Source organism: Chamaea fasciata, unplaced genomic scaffold, assembly GCF_029207755.1.
Source record: "Chamaea fasciata isolate MVZ Bird 193981 ecotype frontalis unplaced genomic scaffold, bChaFas1.0.hap1 SCAF_4, whole genome shotgun sequence".
Taxonomy (NCBI): domain Eukaryota; kingdom Metazoa; phylum Chordata; class Aves; order Passeriformes; family Sylviidae; genus Chamaea; species Chamaea fasciata.
Window position 1 is genome coordinate 19,645,306 of NW_027094089.1, and position 23,252 is coordinate 19,668,557.

The following is a 23,252-nucleotide window of genomic DNA, read 5'->3' on the forward strand; positions in this document are numbered from 1 at the left end:
TCACTGCTCTGACTCTCCTGAGGATTCCAGAACAGGCAGGGGCTTGGGAAATGGCTCTCCAACCTGGCCACATTTGCCTGAGGAGAACAAGAGAACCCAGGGCAGAGGCTGCTGCATGCCCCTGGCAGCATGAGGAGCTCAGACACACCATCACAACTGGCAGTCCCCACTCGCTCTGTGCCATGTAGGGTCACAGGTAGGACAGCCCATTTCCTACCTGCATCTTTCTCAAGAAAAGTCTCGATCACACAGTAATTATCCCCATGTACATTCTCATAGGGCTGGAGCTCTGTGGGGACAAGAGGACAGAAACAGCCTGAGGGACCCAAGGGCTGTGGGAGAAGGAGCAGGGCAGCCTCAGGCAGGCAGCATCACCAGGAGCTACAGATCATCCTGGGATGCACACCATCAGGACAGCAGGGCTGGGAAGAGCTGCAGCCTAGCCCAGAGAGAGAGAGAGAAGGAGGAGCAGTGGCACCCTTAGTGGCACCTCTGGGAGACCCCAGCCAGGAGCTGCTGGAAGAGGCTACTGAGCAGGGTCTCAGCTGGGAATAGATGTGGGACACATTGGTCCAACAGGTCAGCCAAAGCCAGCTGGGCTCCCTGGAGCTACCTCAGAATGCCACCAGGACCTCCTGAAATACACCTGCTCCCCTCCCAGCTCCAGCCCTACAGTCCCCTCTGTGCTGGGGATCCTACCTGTGTAGTGATCCTCCTCGGCTTTGCTGGGCAAGGCCCTCTTTTTTCTGGGAAGGCAAAGGGCAGTCCTGAGTCAGGGAGAAGTTGACCCTGGGCCAGACCCTGCTGAACCCAGGAGCAGTGGCATGGAGGGTATTGCACACCCTCCCTCTGCCCTGGCAAGCACTGCCCACCTACACCCCAGGGGACAGCAGTGGTGGCTGCAAGAGCAACAAGGGGAGAGGTTCTCTCAGCCCACATGGCCCATGTCCCAGCCCTGAGGAAGTCACTTAGAGCCCCAGCCAGAAGCCCTAGAGCCCATTTGGTTACAACCAGCCAGCTGCATCCTCTGCACCCAGAAAAGGGTGGAAGCAGCTGGGGAACCCTCTCTATCCCCACCCACCTCACACAGCACAGCATGGCCTGAGACAGAGCCGAGTCTCCAAATTTCCTGCTGCTCACCTGGAAAGCATGAACCAGAGGATCCCAGCAGCCAAGGGGATCAACAGCACCACCACCACCACAATGACTGCTGACCAAGGCCAAGGCTGCCCTGGAACTAACACAGAGAGGAGTGGGTGTAACAGCCTGGGTCGTGCACCAGCAGTGACCCCAGCCTTGCTGCTGGGTGTCTGCCCCTGTGTAGAAATGTGTGTCCAGACCCTGCTGCCCTGGCTGCTGCAGGGACAGGCAGCAAGACAGTCTTCCCCTGGCTGCACATCTGCTTGGGCAGGGCAGAAGGCGGCTCTGGAGCACAGGGCCTTGTCCCATGGCCCCAGCTGGAGGGTCTGGCAGCCTGTTCAGCCATCCTGCACACAGCAGGAGGACACAGACCCAGCTTCAGCAGTCTTAGTGCTCTTTGACCTTCGGCCACCTGTGCACCCAATGCAGGGATGGGTGTCACCTTCTGCAGTGGAAGAGTAGAGGGGGCAGGTCTGGTATCAAAGGCACAAATAGTGGCTGAAGCAGTGCAGCTCCTCTGCAGACCTGCCAATGAAAGCCCTCAAGGAAGGATCACCCAGCTCTATGCCCACTGCTGAGCCAGGTGCCCACACTCCCTGCCCCTGTCTGAGCTGAGACAGGGTGGTTGCACACACAGGTCTGGAAGCTCCTCCAGACTCAGTACGCACCCCCTGAGAGGCCACCCCAACCAGACACAGGGCAGAACAACCATTACCCTCGGCGTAGGTTTGGAATTCCAGCTCTGATGCAGCCCCAGCCCCAGCTGCTGTCAGGCCCTGCACTGTCACGAAGTATTTCCTGCCAGGTGTCTGATTAGGTGGCACATACTCAGAGACAGACTGGTTCACCAACACCCGACTGAATTCGAGAAAGCTGCCGTCCTCTGCTCTCGTGGTGGTGATGTTCAGCTGGAGGAAGGACAGGGAGCTGCTAGACAGTAGCACCAACATCCTGCTTCTGCACTGGGCAGCTCTGTGGAGAGGGGCTGCTACTGCTGGCTGGGCACAAGAGGGGACCTGGCCCTACCAGGAATGCCAGCTGTGTACAGCCTGTGGGCCCTGGCCAAGGAGGGCTCACGCCTCTCCTCAGGCTGCTTGCACAGAGGTCCAGACAAAGTGAGGGTGACCATGGGCTCTCCATGGACTCCTGGTACCTGGTATCCAATGATTTCCCCTTTGCAGGAGGGAAGTGCCTTCCACCTGAAGGACCCCCTGCTGGAATCCAGCCACAGCTTCTCTGGTTTGTCTGGCACTGGAAGCACAGGACAACAGGATCATGCATGGATAGCAATTATTTGTCCCTCACAAAGGCTGCTTTTGCCTCTGCAGCAGCAATGGTGCAATGAGGAGGGGGAGCACCCTGCTGTAGGGCCCTGCACAGCCCCTTCCCCATATCCCCAGAGGGTGCAAGCAGATCTGATCCCAGGAACATCACGGCAGGGAGTAGATGTTCTGGCTGAGCTTCAGGTGATCCTGACATTTCATGTAAACATACCCACTTCCTTTGTCCTGAGGAGCCGTGTGTACAGGATTGTGCTAGGCAGCAGGGAGATGGTGACACTGTAGACAGTGAAGGGCTGCAGAGGGGAGCAGGTGAATGTTCCCTCCTGGCCTTGGAGTATCTCCTCTCCCTTCACCTCCTCAGCCTTACAGTTTGAGGATGAATGCTGCTCCAGCCGGCACCTGGCCCGAATATGCTGGCACATGTCAGGGAGCCTGCAGGTCCAGTTCAGTTTGATGCTGGTGCTGGAAATCTTCAAGGTCTCAGGGACAACCTGGAGGACATCTGTGAAGGGAATGTTCCAAGAGGATCACTCCCTCCCTCCCCCTCCAAGCCTTGATATCAAACTCCATCAACCCCACCATTTCCTCCTTGCCTGTCCCCAGCACAGAGTGGACAAGGACATTCTGCTTTCTCCCAGCCTACACATGCCAGGTTGCCAACAGCACAGTCATAAATCTGGGATGCATCCAGAATTTTCTCTGGATTTCTCTGCCACGCCCTGACCACCCCAAGCACAGAGCACTGATGCTGTGCCACACATGCAGAATTGCTCTCCATGCCTGGGGAGGACAGACTAAGAGCACTAGGAGAGTGTCTGGCTTGCTCACTTACCCACACAGGTCAAATTCTCCGTCATAAGGTGCCAGATGTCTGTACCATTGCTGACTACCCAGCCACTACGAGGAATCACTGAGCCTTCCTTTTGTTTCAATGTCACACATTTGATCTCCATGGGTGGAGGCCAGTACCCCTCAGGGCACCTCATCTTCACCACTTCATTAGGGTTGAAGGTCCCCTGTTCTTGGTCAAAGATAAGCCTGGGGTCCCACTGGGGTTTCTGGCATTTCTCTGCACCAACAAGATAGGAAGGTGTTAGCTGGTTAGTGTGGCTCTGCAGGGCATGACAGGGGATAGAGTAGGGCATTCCCCTCCCTGGCCCATCAAGGCAAGAGATGAGCTCCAGGACACTCCGAAGAGCAGCCCTTCCCCATAAATTCTTGGCAAGGATGAGGACAAGAAGGACTCCAGCCTTCTTCCCTCAGGTCTCCTGGGAAGAGCCAGAAGAAGCTGCAGTTAGGGACTGAGAGGAACCCATGAAGGGTATGTACCGCACACAAAGCCTGCCCAGAGATTCTGATGCCCTGTTTGTCCCTCAGGCAGGACGACAACACCCTGATTCCTCATGAGAAAGCATAAAGTCTGAGCCTCAAAGCTGGCTCTGCAGTGACAGCATGCAACAGGGAGGGGGGACCAGCACATGAGGAGGGGGCTGCACCTTTACCCTTGTCATCTGTGCCACAAACACCTGTCAGACCTACAACACTGTAGCCCTAACTTTTCAGCAGATGCCCTTGCCAGAAGCCCTTAGAGAGACCTGTGTCTCCCACACACCACCCAGCCCCCTGTGAGCACAGCCTGAAGCCCTTGCATGGTCCCTGACCTCCTGTGCCATGGGCAGTGCTAGTTACTGCCAAAACGACTACTTTGGTATCCAGGTAGGGACCTTTGTACCACAACTCTCTCCTGCCAGGACCCTCAAGGACTAAAGCTGGCATCAGCCGTCTCCCCACCAGGGCACTCCTGCAACTCCAGGGCAGGCACAAGGCAGACTCAGGAGCTGCCTTCAGCAGTACCTACCATTTCCCCAGGCAGCACAGAGCCAGAAGCTTCTTGTGCCCCCACAGGCTACCTTCCCTGCTCAGGAAGGGCAGAACAGGGCAGTCAGGAATGCTCCTGATGCCTCCTTACCAAGGCACTGTACCCTAAATTTGGGCTGAATGTTGATCCAGCTGCCTCTGCTGTCCCTTCCATTCCAAGCTTCTCTGTATACAGGCTTTCCATTGGTAACAGACAGAGCTTTTCCTGTACATTTGACATGGTTGAAGAGTGGCTGGAAACCCTTGGGACAGCTCAGCATTACTTCTTCATTCTTCTTGTAACTCTCCTGGTCTGGTTCCACCTGGAGTCTGGAGTCCCAATGGGGTTTTTGGCATGTTTCTGGCAGAGGTGAAAGTAGGTCTTAGTTGGGCTGGGAGGTTTCGAGGAGGAGCAGGGTATATGGTGGGGCCTCAGCAATCCCCAGCAGTCCCTCTAGCCCCTGAAAGGAGCGGGAAGGTGACACATCCATCTGCTACGATGGAATGCCTTGGCAAGGCTGGTTGGGATGGGGCTTTCCTTGTGGGTGAGTGTCAGCTGGGGCTGGTGCCTGTCCAGGCAGGTGATAGACAAGGATGTGCCACAATTCAGTAGGGGAATGGTATCAGGAATCAAATGCCTAAGATCCAAGTGGCCCCAACATGGCATCAGAATTTCACCCCTGGCCACAGTGATGATGGAAGCTTGGGGATGGATGGACAGGGGAGAAATCGACCACAGAGCTCAGTAGGAAGCACTTCCTGACACCCTGCTTACCAATGCACACTATGTTCCCCTGAACTTGAATCCACACACCACTGTCCTTTCTCCCCAGCCACGTGTCTCCCTTTAGAGATACGGAATGATTCAATTGCTGAACCCTGTTTGCACATTTGACATGGGTGAAGGATGGCAGGAAACCATTGTTGCAGCTCAGAGTCACTTCTTCATTCTCTGTGTAACTGTCACGGGCTGGTGCCAGCTGGAGTCTGGGGTCCCACCAAGCAGGCCTTTGGCATTTGGTTTCTGTCAGAGGTAAAATTGGGTGAGGAGTACTTTTGGGAGGTTATGAGAGGAGGCTTGGGACAGGTCTCTCATGTCTCTGACTATTCACCCCAACACATACGAGTGTCATGTGCCTAGCCACTCTCCAAGCACACAGGGCTCCTTGTCACCCCACCTCCAGGACTCACAAGCCTCACTTGGATTCCACCCCCTGCCTGGGGTGTTTGAGCCCCCTTATTCTTGTCTTCCTCATGTGCAGGTGAGCCATGCTGCAGTAACAGCCTCCCACACCAGAGACAAGCCAAACCCTAGAGAAGTTTTCCAGGCAAAAAAGCAGAACCCTTGCAGCTATTCCTACTCCATGCTGAGGCAGGACATGCTGGCTGGGAGGGATTCCTCTCCTCAGGAGCACAGACCCTAGCAGGTGCCTACAGGAAGGTGGTGAGACAGAAGGAGCATTGTCACTGCCAGCACATGGGGGAAAGCCAAAGCATTCAGGTCTCCCATTCCTGCTCTGTCATGTGCATTACCGGATCACAGAGGGTCTGTCACCAGCTCAGGACCCTGGGTCAGGGTGGTGCAGGGCTGTGCTTACCTTTGCAGGTGGCAGTCTCATTCCACAGCATCTGGGTGCCTCTGGAAATGCACTGAATCTGTGGGATGGATGGCACAAACTTCCCAGCACAGCTGAGCTGCACCACTTCGTTCAAAGCATATTCGTCCTTCTTTGGGTTAAACTGCAGTTTGGGGTCCCAGCCAGAGGGAGTTTTACATTTTCCTGTGTGCACAGGCCAGGAGGCAGAGCCTGAGGGTGACTGGGCTCCAGCAGCATCCTTGAGGATGAGGGTGTTCCATCCAGAGGGCTGCCAGTCTCCCTCTCTTCAGAGGGGTGGCAGGGATGGCACCTCCCAGGATGAGCCCCATCCCCCAGATGCTTTATGCCCCTCACACCCTCAGGGGCAGTGCAGGAGGGTGATCCACAGGCCCTTCTGCCCACCCGATGCGGCACAGACATCCCAGCCAGAGGGATCCAGCAGCCTGGGCGATGCTGCTCTCTCCCAGAAATACAGGGGCTGTGGGAGCACACCAGACCCAGAGAGTCACCGCTGCCATTTCAGACTCCACAGCTTGGTCTCATGAAGTGACTGCCAGCAGCAATGGTGAATAACAGGAGTAAAGTTGCAGGTAACAAGAGAAAGAACAAAGCAATTCTGCAGTGGAAGCAATAGCTACAGGAATGAAGCAGACAGAAAATGAATTGTCTAAGTCCTTGAAAAGGGAAAAACAAAAAAATAACACCCTTCTCATCCAGGATGTTTACTGGAAAGTTAGAAAACACCCAATTTTGACGAGTTTTGTTACGTTATTCATCACCCTAGTGATGGATCCTTGCTCTTAATTGTAGTAAAAAACCCATTTCTCAGTTCATTTGCCTCCTTCTCTCAAAAAGACCACCACTCTCCTAGCATGTACCACAATTTCTTGGAACACTATGCTTTTACAGTGAAGAAAGGAAAGGATGAGTCATAGTAACGCAGGCAAGCATTGACTTCAGTAAGATATACTAATAGCCAAAGATTTTGTCTATGTCAGTATACCTGTTTTTGTCTGCCTCGGTGTGCTGGCTGTATGGATTTGCCACCAGGCACACCTTTCTGTGCAGAACTGTAAATAAATCAAATACCTTGACTCTGTGTGTTAATCAGCTTTTTCCATACTAGGTGAAAGAAGCTTTCAACTAGAGTCTGCCCGTCAGACCACCTAAGTTCACACCAGTGGCCACAAAGCTCACACCCTGTTCAGTATGCTCAGCCAACCCTCTGCACTTCACCCACAATGAGTGCCTTGTCCTGCCCTGGCAGACATGTCACCTAGTCGTGCTCACTCAGTGCAAACAAGTCCATGAGGAGACAGTGGGCATGGATGTGGCCTTCACTGAATGAGGATGAAACACTTATCTTGAGCTGCAACTGCCCACTTCCTGCCAGCCAGCACTCACCTCTTCCCTTTTCTGGCAGCGGGTTTCCATGCCATCATCGCAACCCTCCTCCCAGCTCTCCACCCCAAAGGAGAGTGATCACCAGCCCCATCCTTTTAGACCACGTGACGCAGACATGAAACATTTCCCCCCTCACTGGGGTCTCCCCCAGTGCCCTCAGGGTACACACTTCACTGACAGAAAACTACCGGTCAGACATGAAACCCTTGACTTGGTCCAAGCCTCATCAGGCATCCTCCTCATGCACTTCCCCCCTCCTGCCATTAAACACCTTGAAGTAACATACACACCCTGCCCAAGGGTGACATCCAGGATCCTTCGGGGTCTGTCCCAGACATAAGTACAGACTAGGTGAGGAGAAGAGGTTCCATCCTGCCCTGGATATCTGAGAGCTGCCCACTGCTGAAAGAGCAGCATCCCTTGGGCCACCAGTGATGGGCAGCATGACTCATGACTCATCTGAAGATTTGGCTAGCCACTTCTGCTCCATTTCCCTAAAGACAGAACATTCACAGCTCAGGTCCCCTAGCCATGCTATGCCCCATGGAGACCTCAACAGGTACCAGCAAGCCCAGGGCACAGCACATAATCACCACAGGAAAGCCCACATTCTTTGTAGGAAGAGCCTAGCAAAGACCCAGGAATTGTCCCTAACCCTCCTGGTATGGAGACAGAACAGAAGAAGCCTCTTAATGTGAACAATCCCACCAAACTACAGTTCCCTCAACCGTAGGGACGATGGGAGAGAGCAGACATCCCAGCTAACAGAGCTCACAGCTTCCCACGTCTTTGATGAACACCATCATCGCCTGTGACAGGGGTGCTGCTTGAACTGCCCAGAAAGGCCATCACTGCTCTAATTGCTCTGGATTCATCTGTCTGTTGCGTAAGAAGACCCAGCCACCTCCTGCTCCCAGCAGCAGTACCCACTTCCTAGAAGGACACTGCAAGTCCCATGTTCATGGAAGTTTTCCAGCACACTAAGGTTTCCTGCCCTCTATCCCAAACAGAGCTTTGTCCCACCATAACTTGAAGGATACCTGAGTGTCTCAGGCATGTGCAGACACCAGCTTCAGCCCTCCCATAACCTCAGCTATGGGCTGAGCAGGGTAAGGCCATGTAGCAAATATGCAGGTAGAGGAGCAGCAAAACCATTTTTGTAAGAGAGAGGCACAATCCACTCTTACCTGCTTCCTTACGTACCCACGGAGTCATAGGACCATGACGCATCTGTCCCTGTGCAAGCAACAGAAGAGCAAGGGCCAGGAAGAATGTCAGAGCCAGCGATGGCAGGGCCATCCTGGCATGAAGTCTCTGGGCAGGACTCAGCGTGAGCCACTCAGGAAAGGTGTCCGTTCAACCCCACACAGGAGAGGTGCTCACACAGAAATGAGACAGACTCACAGGGAAATCACGTGTGGTGCAAGAAGCTTCCTCTTTGGAAAGAGAGCATCCCACCAGCCTCAGTGTTGATTCTCACACATCTTCTCACAGACAGGCTCCATGCAGTCTCCTGTGTGTCTTAGTCCAGTCTTTCCCCTGGCCACCTCAGCCTCCCATAGCCCTGCTCCCACAAGCACCTCCAAAACATTCTCGCACCTGTCTCTCTCCTTCCAGATTCAGTGGAGGATGTTGAAGAACACACACCCCTGATTAATGTGCCCAAGGCCACCCTAGGCTGCTCTCATCATGCATCACTTTCTCTTTTAAATCATGGAATCATTTATGTTGGACAACACTTCTATGATCATCAAATCTAACCACTAAGCCAGCACAATAAGCCCACCACTAAAATATATCTCTAAGTACCACATCTGCATATCTTTTAAATACTTCCAAAATTCTGTCTTATTACCTTGAACTGATCCAGCTGCAACATTCTGGCTGTTGAACCCCACCAGTAGAGTTTTCAGGTCAGACAAGCTCCTGAACCTGGAAGTGTTCTCTTTTCCTTTCTTCTCCAAACCTTTCCAGCTCTGAGCTGCTTTTTGCAGTGCCTTTTAGGATGGGAAGCACTTGACAAAGACGGTGTGGACAGTATGGGGATAAGAGGATCTTCCTGGAGTTGGAATGAGGGGTCTTGTTCCTGTTACTGTTGAGCTCAGGTAGGGTCTTTGGGTATGGGAAAGAATTCCCTAAGTGCTCTCCATTTGGGGCATGCTCACAACTCCCCCAGTCTCCTGTCCCCACAGATGTCACCACCAAGCTCTTCTCTGAGACCCTTTTCAGCTCACAAATTCTTGCACAACTTCAAGCTTCCATGAGTCCTGACTCCCTGTGCTGTTGCAGCTCTCCTGGGCCGTTCCTCTTGCAGCTCTGTGCTTTACAGAGTCTTTCCCTCTGTGTTTGCATAGATAGACAAGCACAATTGCCTTATGGTGTAACACTGTCAGTGTTCTGGGAATGGGTGCTGTCACTCAGGGTGTTTCTCACTACACAGCTGGAACTTGTTGACCCAGAGTTCCCAGCCATATGCACTGAACTCAGTATCATTGCAAATGTGATTGATGGGCTGTTTCCTGAAGGTCCATTTGGTTGTCAAAGAGCAACCAGGACTCAGACTTTCAGACTGAAGAGAGAAAAACTCACATCACCTGAAATTTACAATCAGATTTACTTCTGATAGAGAAGAATACTGGGGGCTCAAAACCATCCACAAAACCACAAGGAAAAGGAGAAGTAGCTGTGGCTTTTGATAATCAGGCTTCATGGAAAGGACTGCTAACACAGCCACCATGTTCCCCTATAGTATAGTCCATTACAGTGTCAGAACTCAAAAACAACAGTAGTGTATTAGGGTCTTATCCACCTCCCTACCTCACACCTTTCCCAAGGGAGTCCAGTGTGGGTTGTACCTAGAGATGGTGGTGTCAGATGATGGTCAGGCTAGGCTACAGCCAGGCTGGGATGTCAACCCAAAGCTGCTGGGTCAGGCTCAGACCTGAGGAGGGTAGCCCAGACAGATCCATCCCTGGGAAAGCCAGGAAGGGGCCAGTTCCCTGCACAGCACAAGCACATGACCCTGTGTGACCTGGGGGTCTGGGTCCCTACATGGTTCTGGTCCCTCTCCAGGATGCAGAGTCTGTCTCAGGGCTGCAGCCTGTGCTGCCAGAACCTAGAGCATATTCTGGCAGGGAGAACTGGAAAATGCCTACAGAATCCAGCCAGAACCCAGTCTTGAACCCTGCTGTGGGCTCTTCCTCACACTTCCAATGACTTTCCCAACTCCACCAGGCCCAAGCCTCCTTCCGCACAGGGATCTTGCAGTCCCATCAACAAGACAATGGCCCACGCTCCATGTCACCCTGAAATTAGGAACCCTCCAGCCCCCTTCCCAAAAGGAGGATAGAACACAGACATCTTAAACCCCCACAGCTCATCTACAGAACTGGGGGTAGAACCCCAGACCTATGAGCAGAAGCAGGGTAAGGGGAGCCCCAGCAGTTCTGGGGTACAGAGGCATCAGCCCTGATCATGACAGGTGACAGCCTGGTCATGATCAGTTATTATAGTCTGCCTTGGACCCAGTAAAATTTCTGGGAGGTCTGTAGGGAGCTTTGTTGGCCCAAGAGAGGGGTGGCACTGGAGCACCTTTGCTATCACCCAGGTGGTGACAGTGGCAGGGGCAGGGACTCTCTCTTGTGCAACTGGTCACCCAAGGCTACAAAGTCTAGCACAAGGCTACCATCTCTGCCCTTATGGTGGCTTGAGGAGCTGCCAGGTCTGATCCAATATAGGTGTGCTGAAAGCAGAGGTGTGACAGGGCATGTTGCAGAGTTCCCAGGAGGGCATTCCTGTGTGCTGGGCAGAGCAGGGGTAGACCCTGAGGGCTGGATAGTCCCTTTGCTATGACTGCTACATCATCTCTTCCCAGGGGAGGGAACAGGGCCTGCTGACTGCTGTCCACAGGGAGCATCTCCCCACCTTTCTGAGTTCACTTGTACATGCCTTCTCCTCAGAATCACACACCCAAGCTAGGCAAGACTCTGCCCTGGCACTGCCACCGTCAAGCAGCTCCCTCTGGAAATCTGCCAGCCCACTGCCTCCTGCTCAGGCCATTCAGGCCCTCCTGGCCTGGTGCTGCAGCCCACACCAACTCTAAATACACCCCAAATTTCCATCATGCTCAGACTGCCAGTGTCCCCCGTTTGACTGCACATTTGCTGACTGCCCAGAAAGGTATTTTTAGCATATAAAATTGGACGTAAGCAGTTCACAGCTGGGAGCAGGGTGGAGTAAGCCTGGGCAGTGGGGGTGGGATGCTGCATTTTGGTTTGAGGAAGATGTGCTCAGAAATGAGGTTTCCAGCTCTAGTATCCAAGCAGTTCCACCTCTGGCCCAGACATTACTGTTTCCATCCCCAGAACTACCTTCAACACATCCCACCCTGGTTCTTGGATAGGGAACGTAGATGTTCCCTAGGAAGCCCAGGAGGTGGGAATTTTAAGATCTCAGGTCAGACTAGCTTCCCCCTGAACTGCCTAAAGGGGAAGGCAGTTCTCATCTGCACCAAGATGAGAGTTCCTGATCTGCTCTTTCTGCCCTCGTGCTTTATACCCTCTTTCCACCATCTGCTCTCCATCACAGGTGGCATATTGTGCCAGTGGTCTCTCCAGCTGCCCAAGCAGTTTTCTATCTCCTTGTCAAACCTTTCACCCTGCACCTGCTACACTGCTCAAGCCTCCTTGCATTGCTCCCATTCGAATGTTACACACATCCCATGTGCTGACCCCAGTCATCCATAGAGAACTGATGGAGTGTTTGGCAGAGCCTGGAGTCTCTCCTTCTATCCCATTAAACAAAGGACTTGGACTTCCCCTTTATAGTTCTCAGTCTGTACAGCCTCCAAAGAACAGCAGATTCTGAGAAATTGCATATGCCAATCAGGTATCTGGGAAGAGAGAAGCGCTCAAAATATACTGATTCCAAAAGAAACTATATGAAAAGGAAAGAAAAAGTCTAACAGTGGTTTCTCCACTGAAACGAAACCACTGGCCTGGTGGAGGGGATAAGGTGGCCCAGCTGATGGTGCTGGAAGACCACAGAATCTGGTATTCTGTGATCTTCAGACCCCCTCATCCTACCTGGTGCTGCACCAATGATGCATTGGAGGAGGCATCACTGCTGCCAGTGGGACACAGAGCTGGCACAGCACCTACTTGACCTATCCCGAGATGCTTGTCCATGTCCTGGCTTTGCGAGTGCCATCAGTAGAATGCTATCTTTCCCCAAAGCACCTTCCTTCACACATGGGATACTGGAATGCCAAGGTCTTGGCTGGGCCTCTGCTCGCCCCTTTCCTCAGTGTGTGGCCTGGGAAGTGTGCTGTCTTCCCCAGCACTCAGCCCCTACCCAAAGCTTGTCATGGAATGATCCTCCACAGAGTCTGGGCAGGTGGGTAGAAGAGGAGAGAAGAGGGCACAGTGTCCTGGTAAGTCAGTGTGAGTGGTGTGGATGGCACAGTGCCCAGAGCTTAGAGAGCAGCTGCCCTTTGTTGTATAAATACGTGCATAAAGCCATGTGCATTCCAGCCCAAGATCAGTCCAAGGCCAAGATATTGAGCAGACCTACAGCAGCATCACAGCAGACCTGGAGGAAAAAGGAAGGTCCTGTCTCATGCCATAGCTTCCTGTGGGGAGCCCTATGCCCCTTCAGCCAGCAGAAACATGCTTTTATGTTCCCTTTTTGTGAGAGTCCAGGCTACAAGGCATCCACAGAGATCCTCCTGAATGACCCATAAGGAAGGGCCTGCCATGCATTGTGGTGTGACTTACATCTCAGGATCTGGGCCGGTGGTGACACACTTGGCTCACCCACAGCCTGCAGCACCAGGTGTCTGTTATAATTACCCCCCAGAGACCAGTCAGTCCAAGGCTGGTGCAATCAACCACTGTAGAACAAGGGCTCTGCGGGGTGGGGTGACCAGCCACTCATGACACAGGTGGACAGAAATGAGGTCACAGTAATCAAAGGTATTAATGGAACCAGGCTCCAGCATGCAGGACACAGTAGGACCAAAGTCCTGTGCCATTTGCATCAGCTCTGCCCTGTGCTGGAGACAGCATATATCCCACCTGCTGCCATTTGTCCTGCCTCAAGTATCCTCTGTTTCTAGTGCTGCTGACCTGGGACCATCAGCCTCATATTTGACACTAAGAGAGCCAAGCAGGACCCACCCTCTTTCCCCATTTTTGACCCACTGTGGAGTACAAGGCTGTGGATAGCCCTGTGTTGTTGCTGTCATGCTGTTGAGATGTCCCCACTTAGAAAAACACATGCACCCTTCCCTTTCCTTTGCCTTCATGGAAAATCCCAGTACACCGTGTCCATGCCAGATCCATCTTCATTTGCGGGGGTGCAGGTTTTTGATCCTGGGCCCCATGGAGTGCGCTGATGCACTTCCTCAGCAGCCAGGGTGCCTGGACTCATGGAAGAAGACAGGACACAAGGAAGGTTAGCAGGGCTGCTCACGGAGTTCACTAAACATAATGAGATTTTCAACAGCTGGGGGAAGCAATAAAGAGCTGTGATTGAATTGGCTGCAAATGGCAGCTTCCACGACAAACACGGCACAGCTGCCTTCCCTCCCCACACTTGGGAGGACAGGCCCCAGCCTGAGCTGACTCAGTCTGCCCTGCCTGGAAAAGGCACAAGGACATGGGAAAGGGCTAGGAAGTGCCTACAGTCACAGGGAACTCCCAGTTTTCTAGTGCACAGGGAACTGATCCTTTGCTTTCCAGCTCCTTCAGCACCTGGACACAGCATCACTTCCCACCCTGTGGCAATGGTGACCTCCAGTGAAGGGCACCCACAGGCATCTAGAGTACAGCATGGTCACACTGCTCCCCTGTGCCCTGGCACAGAGAAGGAAAGGCAACAGACATAGGAGGACAGGCACACAGATAAATTCTCTACCTGGACGTGGCTGTGTCCATGTTTTCTCTTGTGAATTATCTGAACAATGACGTCCCTTTAACTTGCCCTATTTAGCCCAAGCCATAGCTGTGTCAGGAAACAAAACTGCACAGTTGGATGATTACAGGACCATGGGCAGGCTGAAGAGTTACTCACTCAGTAAGAGCCTGAGTGACCACTGGCTCAATGGTGGAGGGCTCCTTGCAGCACCCACCTCTTGCTCAGGTATCTGGGAGAATAAGCAGGGCTCCACCATCTCCACCTGGCATCAGGAGAGCAGAAGGGACTGGGAGCATCTCTCTCACCCACACTGATGGGGCTGGGGTGGACTGCATCCTTCCCAAACAGAAGCTCAGTGCTCAAAGAGGAATGGCTCTCCAGCATTGCTTTCTCCCAGGTGGTTTTTTTTTTTTTGTCAGTTCTGAGATGGGTAAGGAAACCAGGGGAAGGAGGAGGACGGTGGTTTGTTAGTGTCAGGATCTCTGGGGTGAATGGGGTGTGTGGGTGTGCTCTGTAGGGTCTCTGGCAGGCACTGTGCTGAGCTAGACATGCCCTCACCAGACTTTCCCTACACATTGCAGTGCTGCTTCTGAGTACCTCCCTGCTGCAACATCAAGCCATACAGATCAAAGGGCAGTGATGAACCATGGGTGAAGGCTATGGCTGGCCTGATGTCACAGTTTAACTGCAGCTGGCAACTCAGTACCACACAGATTCTCACTCATTCTCCTTCTGCCACGGTGGGGAGGAAATTCAGGGGGAAAAATAAAATTTGTGGGTAGAGATAAGAGCAGTTTAATAATTTAAACAATGTTGTTGTTGTTAATAATAAAAATTGAAAATTATAATTGTAATTAAAAAGAGAAGGATAAAACCAGAGTGAATTAAATGAGGCACAACACACTTTCTCACCACCCACTTATTGATACCCAGCAGTCATCAGCAGCTCCTGGGCATGGTGTTCTATGGCATGGAATATCCCTTTGGCCAGTTTGGGTTAGGTCTCCTGGCCATGGTCCCTTCTGGTTTCTCATGCACCTGCTCACTGGCAGAGCATGGGAAACTGAGCAGTGCTTGAGTTAGGGCGAGCAGTGCTTGAGTTAGGGCAAGCACTGCTGAGCAACAACTGAAACAGTGTCTTGTCAACATTATTCTCATACTGAATCCAAATCACAGCACTGAAACAGCTACTAAAGAGAATATGAACTCTATCCCAAATGAAACCAGGACACTTGCTCTCCTGCAACTGGTGCTGTGGGTCACAGGCACCACCTAGTCTGAGGCCAGTTCACTCTAGTATGGCCCCACTTGTCCCAGCACTGCAGCCAGACCAGGTTCTTGGCATCTGTGCTCCTGGCTCACATCTGGCAGAACCACAAGCCCTACAGGTGTGCTGCAAAATCTGTGGGGAGTATTAGTAATTTCTTGGCAAGATATAGACGATGGAGAAAGGCTGACACAGCCTTCTGGGATGAGCGTGAGCTGCTGAGAGCCACATTTCCCAGGTCCAGGTCAAGAGGACAAGGAAAAGCCCTGTTATCTGCTGGGCAGTGTTGAAGGATGGGAGCAGAGCCAGGTATTGTGAGGTAAGGTGCTCAGGGTGGTTCAGGAGCAGGGTGGATAATGTTGGAGATGGCAGCATTGTCCCTACCTGGCATGAAGTGACCAGCTCCTGGTGATCTGTGAAGGTCCTTAATCACTGGAAGAATGTGGGCTTGGAACTGTTGGAGCAAGTCAAGAAAAGGGCTTTGGAGCTGATAAGGGGACTAGAGCATCTCCCCTATGAACGCAGGCTGAGAAAACTGGGGACGTTCAAGTATACAAGGGAAGGTTGTGTGGACACCTCATAGCAACCTTCCAGTATCTTAAAGGGGGCCTACAGGGAAACTAGAGAGGGACTTCATCAGGAACTGTGAAGGGACAGGACAAGAGGGAGTGGCTTCAAACTCAGAAAGAGTAAGTTTAGATTAGATATTAGGGAAAAAATTCTGTGTGAGGGTCATAAGGCACTGGAACAGGTTGCCCAGAGCTGTGGATGTTCCAACCCTGGTGGTGTTCAAGGCTAGATTGGATGGGGCTTTGAGCAACCTGGTTTAGTCCAAGGTGTTCCTGCCCATGGCAAAGGGATTGAAACAAGATGATCTTTAAGTCTCTTCCAACACAAACCATTCTATGATTCTGTGCAGTTATGCTCACGTGGCTGCATGTCACGTCACCCCAGGTTACACGTGGTGCAGCCACAGCCAAGAGCTGCTTGTCCCTGCTTTTCAGAGGTGATGGCTGGCTTTCTTTTATCAGTGTTCTCAATGTCTCCAATTTCACTGCCCCCATGGGGCTTCCAGGAGGCATGCACTCAGCTGGGTTCAAGCATCAGTGCCCCCTGGGCACAGGCACTGGTGTTTGCTTGAGGAGAAGCAGAGCAGGGACCTAAAATCACTGTCCAGCACTATGAAACAGAGATGGATGTGGATTCTGTCTCCATGAGTGTCACAGCACTGGCACCCAGGCATGAGAAGCATCGACAAGAGATAACAGGAGGCAGTGAGCAAATGCTGCCAGGTGCTGTGCTGACTATGCTGGAAGAATATTAATGACACAACAAATATTTGCAGCCCTCATGCTGCACACAACCCCTCAATGGCTTTGCAGTTGGAGTGACAGGGAGGCAATGGGGGCACAGCAATGTGCCTGCACAGCAGGGACCTTGCCAGTCCCTGCTGGCAGCTGGATGAGGGCTGCTGCACCCTGCAGCTATGCTGCTGGGTGTGGAACATGCATGGCCCTGCTGGGTTCAGCAGCACACAATGCACTGGGAAATGTATCCCAGCTGCATCACCTGGACTGGGTGCTGCTGGACATCACTAAGCTGGGGCTGAGTCCTTCTCCCATGTACCCTGGGCTCCTCAAACTGACAAAGCCTCCTGTCACCACGTAATGGCACCTGCTGGGTGCCTCTTCTCCTATTTCCTACAGGTCAGAAGCATAAGATGTTTTTCAGGGAACAATCGTCTCACAAGCACGCAGCTGGAGAACATACAGGACAAGGGGGTGAGGTGTGGAGATCTGCAGGGTGATGTGTGGTAGTGTGGGAAAAGAGCAGAGATCTTCTGGCACAGAAGGAAAGAGGATACTTGGGACCAAGAGGCTGCACCCACATTCTGGAGACAAGCACCAAAGGGAGTAACTTGAGTGAGCCAGTGATCTTTGTCCTGCTCATCCCTGTGTCTGCACAGCCCTTCGAGGCTGGAAAACCTTTGCACACTTTAGCCTTTTGCCTGCTCTGGCAGCACACCCCTGGCAGCAGCAGCTACTGTTGATTTTCCAGAGCATCTTCAGAGAAGGAGTCTCAGGTATAGATAGGCTCTTGCACATGGGTGCACAAAGTTCTGGCTCTCAGGCTCTGAGCAGGGCAAGGTTTTGGTCAGGGTGGATTACTGTTGGCTCACCCAAATCAGAGCTGTCTAGCAAGAACCCCAGTGCCAGAGATGCTGTTGTGGAATACAGGTTGGAGTGCAGCAAGAACCAGGTCTTCTGTGTGGAGAGCCCCTGCATTCTCACACTGCTCTGCACAGAGGCTGGCCACCCTACACCCGCAGTGTGCCCTGATCCTTACAGTATAACCCTGCACTTCTACAATTACAGCCTCCTTAGGCTGTTTGAAAGCTCCCACCCCAGCTCTGCCTGGGTGTTGCACCATTCCCAGCATGCAGGGCGAAGATGTTCACTAATCCCTGAGCCTTTTTCCCTGTGGGAGAGAAAGGGTGTAGAGCCCAGAAAGAGAAGGGCAAAGAGGACAAAGCCCCCCTCCTTTCTCCCCTGCAGATCCACGTGAGCAGAGTACAGCCAGGGAAACCTCCTTCCTGCTTTTCCTCACCAGGGATTGAGGAGTTTAATTCAGGGTTTGCTGCAGGCTCAGCCCAGCCTGACTTTGCACCCAGCGGCTCAGTGTACTTGCCTGCACCATGGGAGGGATTTGGGGCACTGGAGACTTTTAGCCATGTCTCAGCTCAGCCCTGCTGTGGCAGGCAGGAGCAGAGCGTGATGGAAATAGCACAGTAGAGTTACTAGTGCTGATGAGAGAAGGGACTGCAAATCCTGCAGCAGCAATTTCCACAGTCAGAGCCATCTCTAGGGCTTTAATTTATCCATTACAACTTAATTGGATGTAAACCCAGTCACTTGTGAGCAGTAGGAGCTCTGATCAGGCAGTGGTCCTGAGTTTCTGTCTTCAAGATGCCTCACCAGGCCTCCCCATCTCTGTTGTGGTGCCTTGACCATCAGGAATCTGCTGCACTCAAGTGGAAGGGAGAGACTCTCCTTGTTGCCCCAGCTGAGCTGGTTGTGCTTCTCTGAGCAGTGTCCCACACGACTGAGGAGCTGGTCATTGGGCTGCGGATGCATCAGCATGCTCACCTTTCAGGTGCCAGGGCTGAGCCCAGGTAGGAACCCACAGCCACCCACTGAGCAGCTGCAGCTGGACACCAGGGTGGAGGGCAGAGATCGCAGCCTCCTGTCCCCACAGGCAGATGCTGTTCTCTCCTCTCATCCATGGAGCTGCTCCTGTCATTTTTTAGGCTGTTGTCAGCAGGACAGACATGTGAGGCTGAGGAAACCTAAGAATGTGGCCTGTTGCACAGCACTCTACCCCATGGCTGCAAAAGCCTCCCTGGCACATGACAAACAGCAACCTGGCAGGCTGGAGTGGTACTGATGAGGAAAAGGATGGCTCAGACTCCGTGAGACAGGGACTGGCAAAGCCCTGTCCCTGGGCTCTGCCTCCCTACATGTAGGAAACTTGCCCTGCACAAACCCACTCCCTCTGCAGGCCTGGAAGAGCAGGAATGCCATGAATTCCTAGGGGGAGGGCAGGGCACTGTTCCCATTATAAACAAGTCGGAGGCTCAGTTCCCTGCTCTAGCCCACAGGGTTATTCTCCCTCCTGAGACAAGGAGAAAAACCCAGCCCATGGCCAAAGGTGTTTATGCTGGGCTTGGTGGCACCTGGAGTCAAGCATTGGCCAAAAAATGCCACACCAGGAGATACTCTATGTGGGCGCTTTTCCCAGCAAGAAAAGCAGCTAGAGTGGTGCAGAGCATGTGCAGCCAGTCCTACCACACAAGGAAACAGCTGGAGTGAAGCTGTCTGATGGGAGCTACAGAGTCAGGATTGTGGCAGCATGCAGAGAGGTGGCTGGGGCAGGGCTGGGCCAGCATAGGCAGGTGGATGCCAAAGAGAGTGTCAGCGTGTGGGACTGAGCAAGAGCAGATCCAGCTGCAGAAAGTCCCTGGGCAGGAAGGACGGGACAGATCAGCCTCAGAGCAGGCAAAAGGCCTGAGGTGGGTGAGCAGGAAGCAGAAGGAAACCAGGGAGAAGTGGAAGAGCTCAGGAAGACAAGGAAGGCGAAAGGGGGCAACAGGCACCGGGCATGCAGTCACTGAGAGGCTGCACTTCCCTGCTCCTCCGGAGGATAGATCCCACAGCCCCTGGGACACTATCCAGGCTGGGTGCACAGGGAGAATCAGAGCCCCCGTGCAGAGATTCAAGCCTATACCAACGGGGCTCAAACTGCCAACAGCCACTTGTATGGGGGAACTGGTTCCACGACACTGTATAGGGTGGGGCTGGACGTATGGGGAGATCAGATGAGATCTCCATGCCTTTTGTCCTTCCATCAGGGACTGGGTGTTATGAAGACAAAGAGAGTCCCGTTGCTAAACGGGGAATCCCGGCAGGACCCAGGGGAGAAAGGAAGTCCTGCACCTCCAGTGTGAATCCAGGTGGGACCCAGGGGAGGAAGACTCCCACGCCTGTAGGGCGTACACAGGGGTTGGGGACAGTCAAAGCCCTGGTGTGCCCAAGCTGTGCCCCGGGATCTCAGGACCTCATAGGACACACTGGCACGCAGGGAGACGCCCTCTCAGTACCCACCGGAGGCCGGTACCGCTGGAAGCGGACACCGCGGCGTGCGGACATCGGGCGGGGCGGGCGGGGCGGTAGGCGGGGGGGTCTCCTGCCCGGCTCGGCGGCGACGGCGGCGGGTCCCAAGGAGTTAAGGGCTGTCCCCGCCCCGGCCCCGCCCCGCCGGTGGCAGCGTTCGGGGCGGCGGAGGCGCAGCGCCGGGCCGCGGCAGGGGTCGGGGGGGCGCCGGCGCCGAGCCATGAGCGCGGAGCGCCCCGGAGCGCCGCCCGCCCCGTGCCGCCGCCGCCGCCGCTAGCATCGCCCCGGGGGCCGGGAGAGCGGCGGCGCCCCGGCCGCGCGGCTGCCCCGGCGGGGATGTGAATGGCGCTGGGGGTGCTCGGCGGGACCGACATGGAGTGGGAGAAGCTGCCGCGGCGGCCCGGGGAGGGCGAGGGGGAGGCGGCGGGGCCGTGGCCGGGCTGCGGGCGGCTGCGGCCCTCCTCGTACCGGGCGCTGCGCAGCGCCGTCTCCACCCTGGCGCGCATCGACGACTTCTATTGCGAGAAGATCGGGGCCGGCTTCTTCTCCGAGGTCTTCAAGGTGTGCGGGGCGGAAGCGGGGATGGCGGTCCGCGGGGCATCCCGCCGGGATCGGGCGTCCCCCGAGATCGCGGCAACACATAGCCCCGGCCGCGCCCTCGGCTGGGGACTGCGATCCCCCCCTCCAGCCCCGGCAGCCGGGGGAGGCTGTGGTTGTTCGAGGTGGTGCCGTGCAGAGGGGACGTGGGAACGCCACCGCTCGCCCCGTCCCGGCCGGGGCGTTGTGCCTCCATCCCCCCGAGCAGGGGGAGGGGAGCGCCGGCTCTGTTTACAGCCGGGGAGGCTGAGCACTCCCAGCGCTGCGCCGTGGATTGCGCGAGGGGTCGGGTGGTGGTCAGCCGAGCCCCGCGGTCGCCTGTCAAAAGGCTGGGCAACCGAGCCCCCCCAAGGTGTGCCTGTGGCAGAGAATCCAGGTAGCGTTCCTAGCCACTCCAAGGTGATGTCCGGCGTTGCCGGGCCTGCTGAGCAGGTGATGTGCAGGATTCCGCACGGGAGCCCCACGAAGGTTTTTGGCTGTGAGGCAGGGATGTGATGCCGTAGAACAACAGCACGGGGCTGAGTCCTGGCTGGGCCCCCAGAGCTGCCTTTGTCCTCCATCCCCTCTGGGACTGTCAGGGTGGGGATGCGTATGTGTGGCCCATGCCCCGAACAGGGGTGTGAGGGTGCTGGTGGGGAGCTCAGGGTCTCCAACAGTGAGGCAGAGGTGCACGGTGGCGTTAGCCTGCCAGCCCAGTGCACTGCTGCTGGGGACGGAGGGCTGTGCCTCGATGTCACCGCCACCACTCCCGGCAGAGGGGAGGTGTGTGCATGCGTTGTTTTGAGCCTCGCCATCACTTAAGGTGCCATAAGCCACTGGGCTAGGACTGCCCTTAAGTGGTGACGTAGTAGTTTCATATCCCTCAAAGTGCAGCTTAGGGCTGGGCACAGCCCCCACTGCCACAGTCACTGGGGTCACAGGCAGCACAACCGGGCATTCACCCTAAGTACCTGGCAGTACCCTAAGGTCCCTCTCCAGTCCTGACACTATTCCCCGCTCTGCAGGGAGACCCCAAGACCTGTCTCCTCTTCAGCCACAAAAGAGGTATCCTGTGAGGGGCCATGGAGAGTGTGCAGAGAGGTCCCTCTCCTCCATGCTCCCTCCTGGAGCTCCCAGTGGAGCCATGACCTCCCTGCTGGCTGGGTTCCTGCTATTGATCTCTGGCTTGGAGTGCACAGCAGCATCTTGAAGCACAAGGAGACATTTAATAATGTCAGGCATGGGTATGGCTTTTTAATAATGGATGCTCCCATGTCTCAGCAAAGCCATGGTCTTTTCTTGCCTCGTTGTTTGTTTTCCCCATCTCTGCGGGAGCCACAAAATGCTCCTTCTCTCATACATTGTTTAGGTTCTTGTGGGGCCGCTGGCATGTAGGATTTGGGGGACTGGCAAATGTTGAGGGGTGGGAAGGGGATCAGGATCAGTAGTTGACATGTGTGTATGGTGGCAAGGAAGCAAGGACGGGAGGGGGCCAGATGGGGCTTTGTGCTCATGTGGTGGGTTGAATCCAAGAGCTCAGCGGGATGGTGGGGTAAGCCTGGGATCTGAGCTGAGGTTTGGCCGCCAGAGCTTGCAAGGAGGACAGAGCTTGCAAGGACAGCCCAGAACCCATTTTCCTTTCACCTCCCTTGTTCCTTCTGTAGCTTTCCAAGGCTGTGGGCACTTGAATCTGCCTCCTCTGTGTGGCTGCTGAGTCCTTCATCATTCCAGCCTTGGTGGGTGAGGGGGACAGGGAGGGGACCTGGACGTCTCTGCCCCTGCAAGGTAGCTCAGTCCTGTTGTGCAACTGAGCCAGGTCCGGGCAGGGTGCTGACAAGCATCTGAAAAGCCAGAGGGCTCAGTGTGTCCAAGCCCTGGTGTCCCCAGTGAGCCCCTCAAGTCAAGCACCTCTCTCAGAAACGCTGTCCAGAGCAAACAGGAGATACCAGTGATAAGAGGCTGCTCTTTTTCATGGCGCTTGTTCATAGCTGATCCCCCACTGTGCTGCAAAGCAGGGCTGTTTTCCCTCTGTAGCAGCTGGTTCTCATTGCCTTCCCCTGTGCAATTTCAGAGGCACTAGCCCCCCCATTTTCTCAGATACACAGACATTGCAGGAAGCCACCTCTCTATTTCCAACTGACTGAGCAGATTGAGCCGGGTTGTTTGTGCCAGGCATTTTCTCCAGCCCTTAAACCACTGTTGCATCTCTTCCCTAAATCTCTCTCTTGCTTTCCCATATGCTGTCTTCAGCAGACACGGGGGCTGTGGGCAGCATCCTTGGGGCTGTATTCAGAGGTCGTCATTCATCTGAATCTCAGCCTCATGCGCTGATGTTGCACATCCTCTTGGAAATGCCATTTCCCAGGGTGCAGCTCTGTGATGTGCTCTGCCCGGCACCCCATTTCCATGGCGTTTTGTGTGTGCTCATGTGGATTAGCAGCTCCCAGCATGAGCAGAGCTCAGGAGAGGGTATTGGCATCACTGTCACTTGCCCGTCTCCCCTTGCTTTCCGACCAGCCTTTGGGATTTTCTATTTACTTCC

General features: G+C 54.3%; 2 protein-coding genes across 2 annotated transcripts in view; one reads left to right on the forward strand and one right to left on the reverse strand.

The window, feature by feature from the left end:
• LOC136289022 (uncharacterized) lies at positions 1–20,356 on the reverse strand. Its single transcript, XM_066182488.1, has 10 exons — positions 20,126–20,356; positions 5,056–5,125; positions 4,393–4,641; positions 2,635–2,925; positions 2,294–2,391; positions 1,856–2,048; positions 1,141–1,237; positions 700–746; positions 218–289; positions 1–77 (listed from the first exon to the last, which is right to left on the reverse strand). Exons 1-10 carry the CDS (start codon positions 20,354–20,356, stop codon positions 1–3), a joined length of 1,425 nt encoding a protein of 474 aa, XP_066038585.1.
• The window catches only part of TESK1 (testis associated actin remodelling kinase 1), an 11,955-nt gene continuing 8,994 nt past the window's right edge, over positions 20,292–23,252 (forward strand). The window contains exon 1 of the mRNA XM_066180980.1: positions 20,292–20,695. Coding sequence (XP_066037077.1) covers positions 20,477–20,695 — 219 coding nt within the window. The 5' untranslated portion in view covers positions 20,292–20,476. The remainder of the gene's footprint in view (positions 20,696–23,252) is intronic.

Bases quoted from the DNA above. Each gene is read 5' to 3' on its own strand.
- LOC136289022 (XM_066182488.1), bottom strand. From the start codon at position 20,356: ATGGCTCGGCGCCGGCGCCCCCCCGACCCCTGCCGCGGCCCGGCGCTG. The intron at 5,126-20,125 runs GTGGGTACTGAG...GTATCTCTAAAG, and splicing joins TCCAGCGGTACCGGCCTCCG to GGAGACACGTGGCTGGGGAG. The intron at 1,238-1,855 runs GTAATGGTTGTT...TCTCTGTGTTAG, and splicing joins ATTCCAAACCTACGCCGAGG to TTCCAGGGCAGCCTTGGCCT.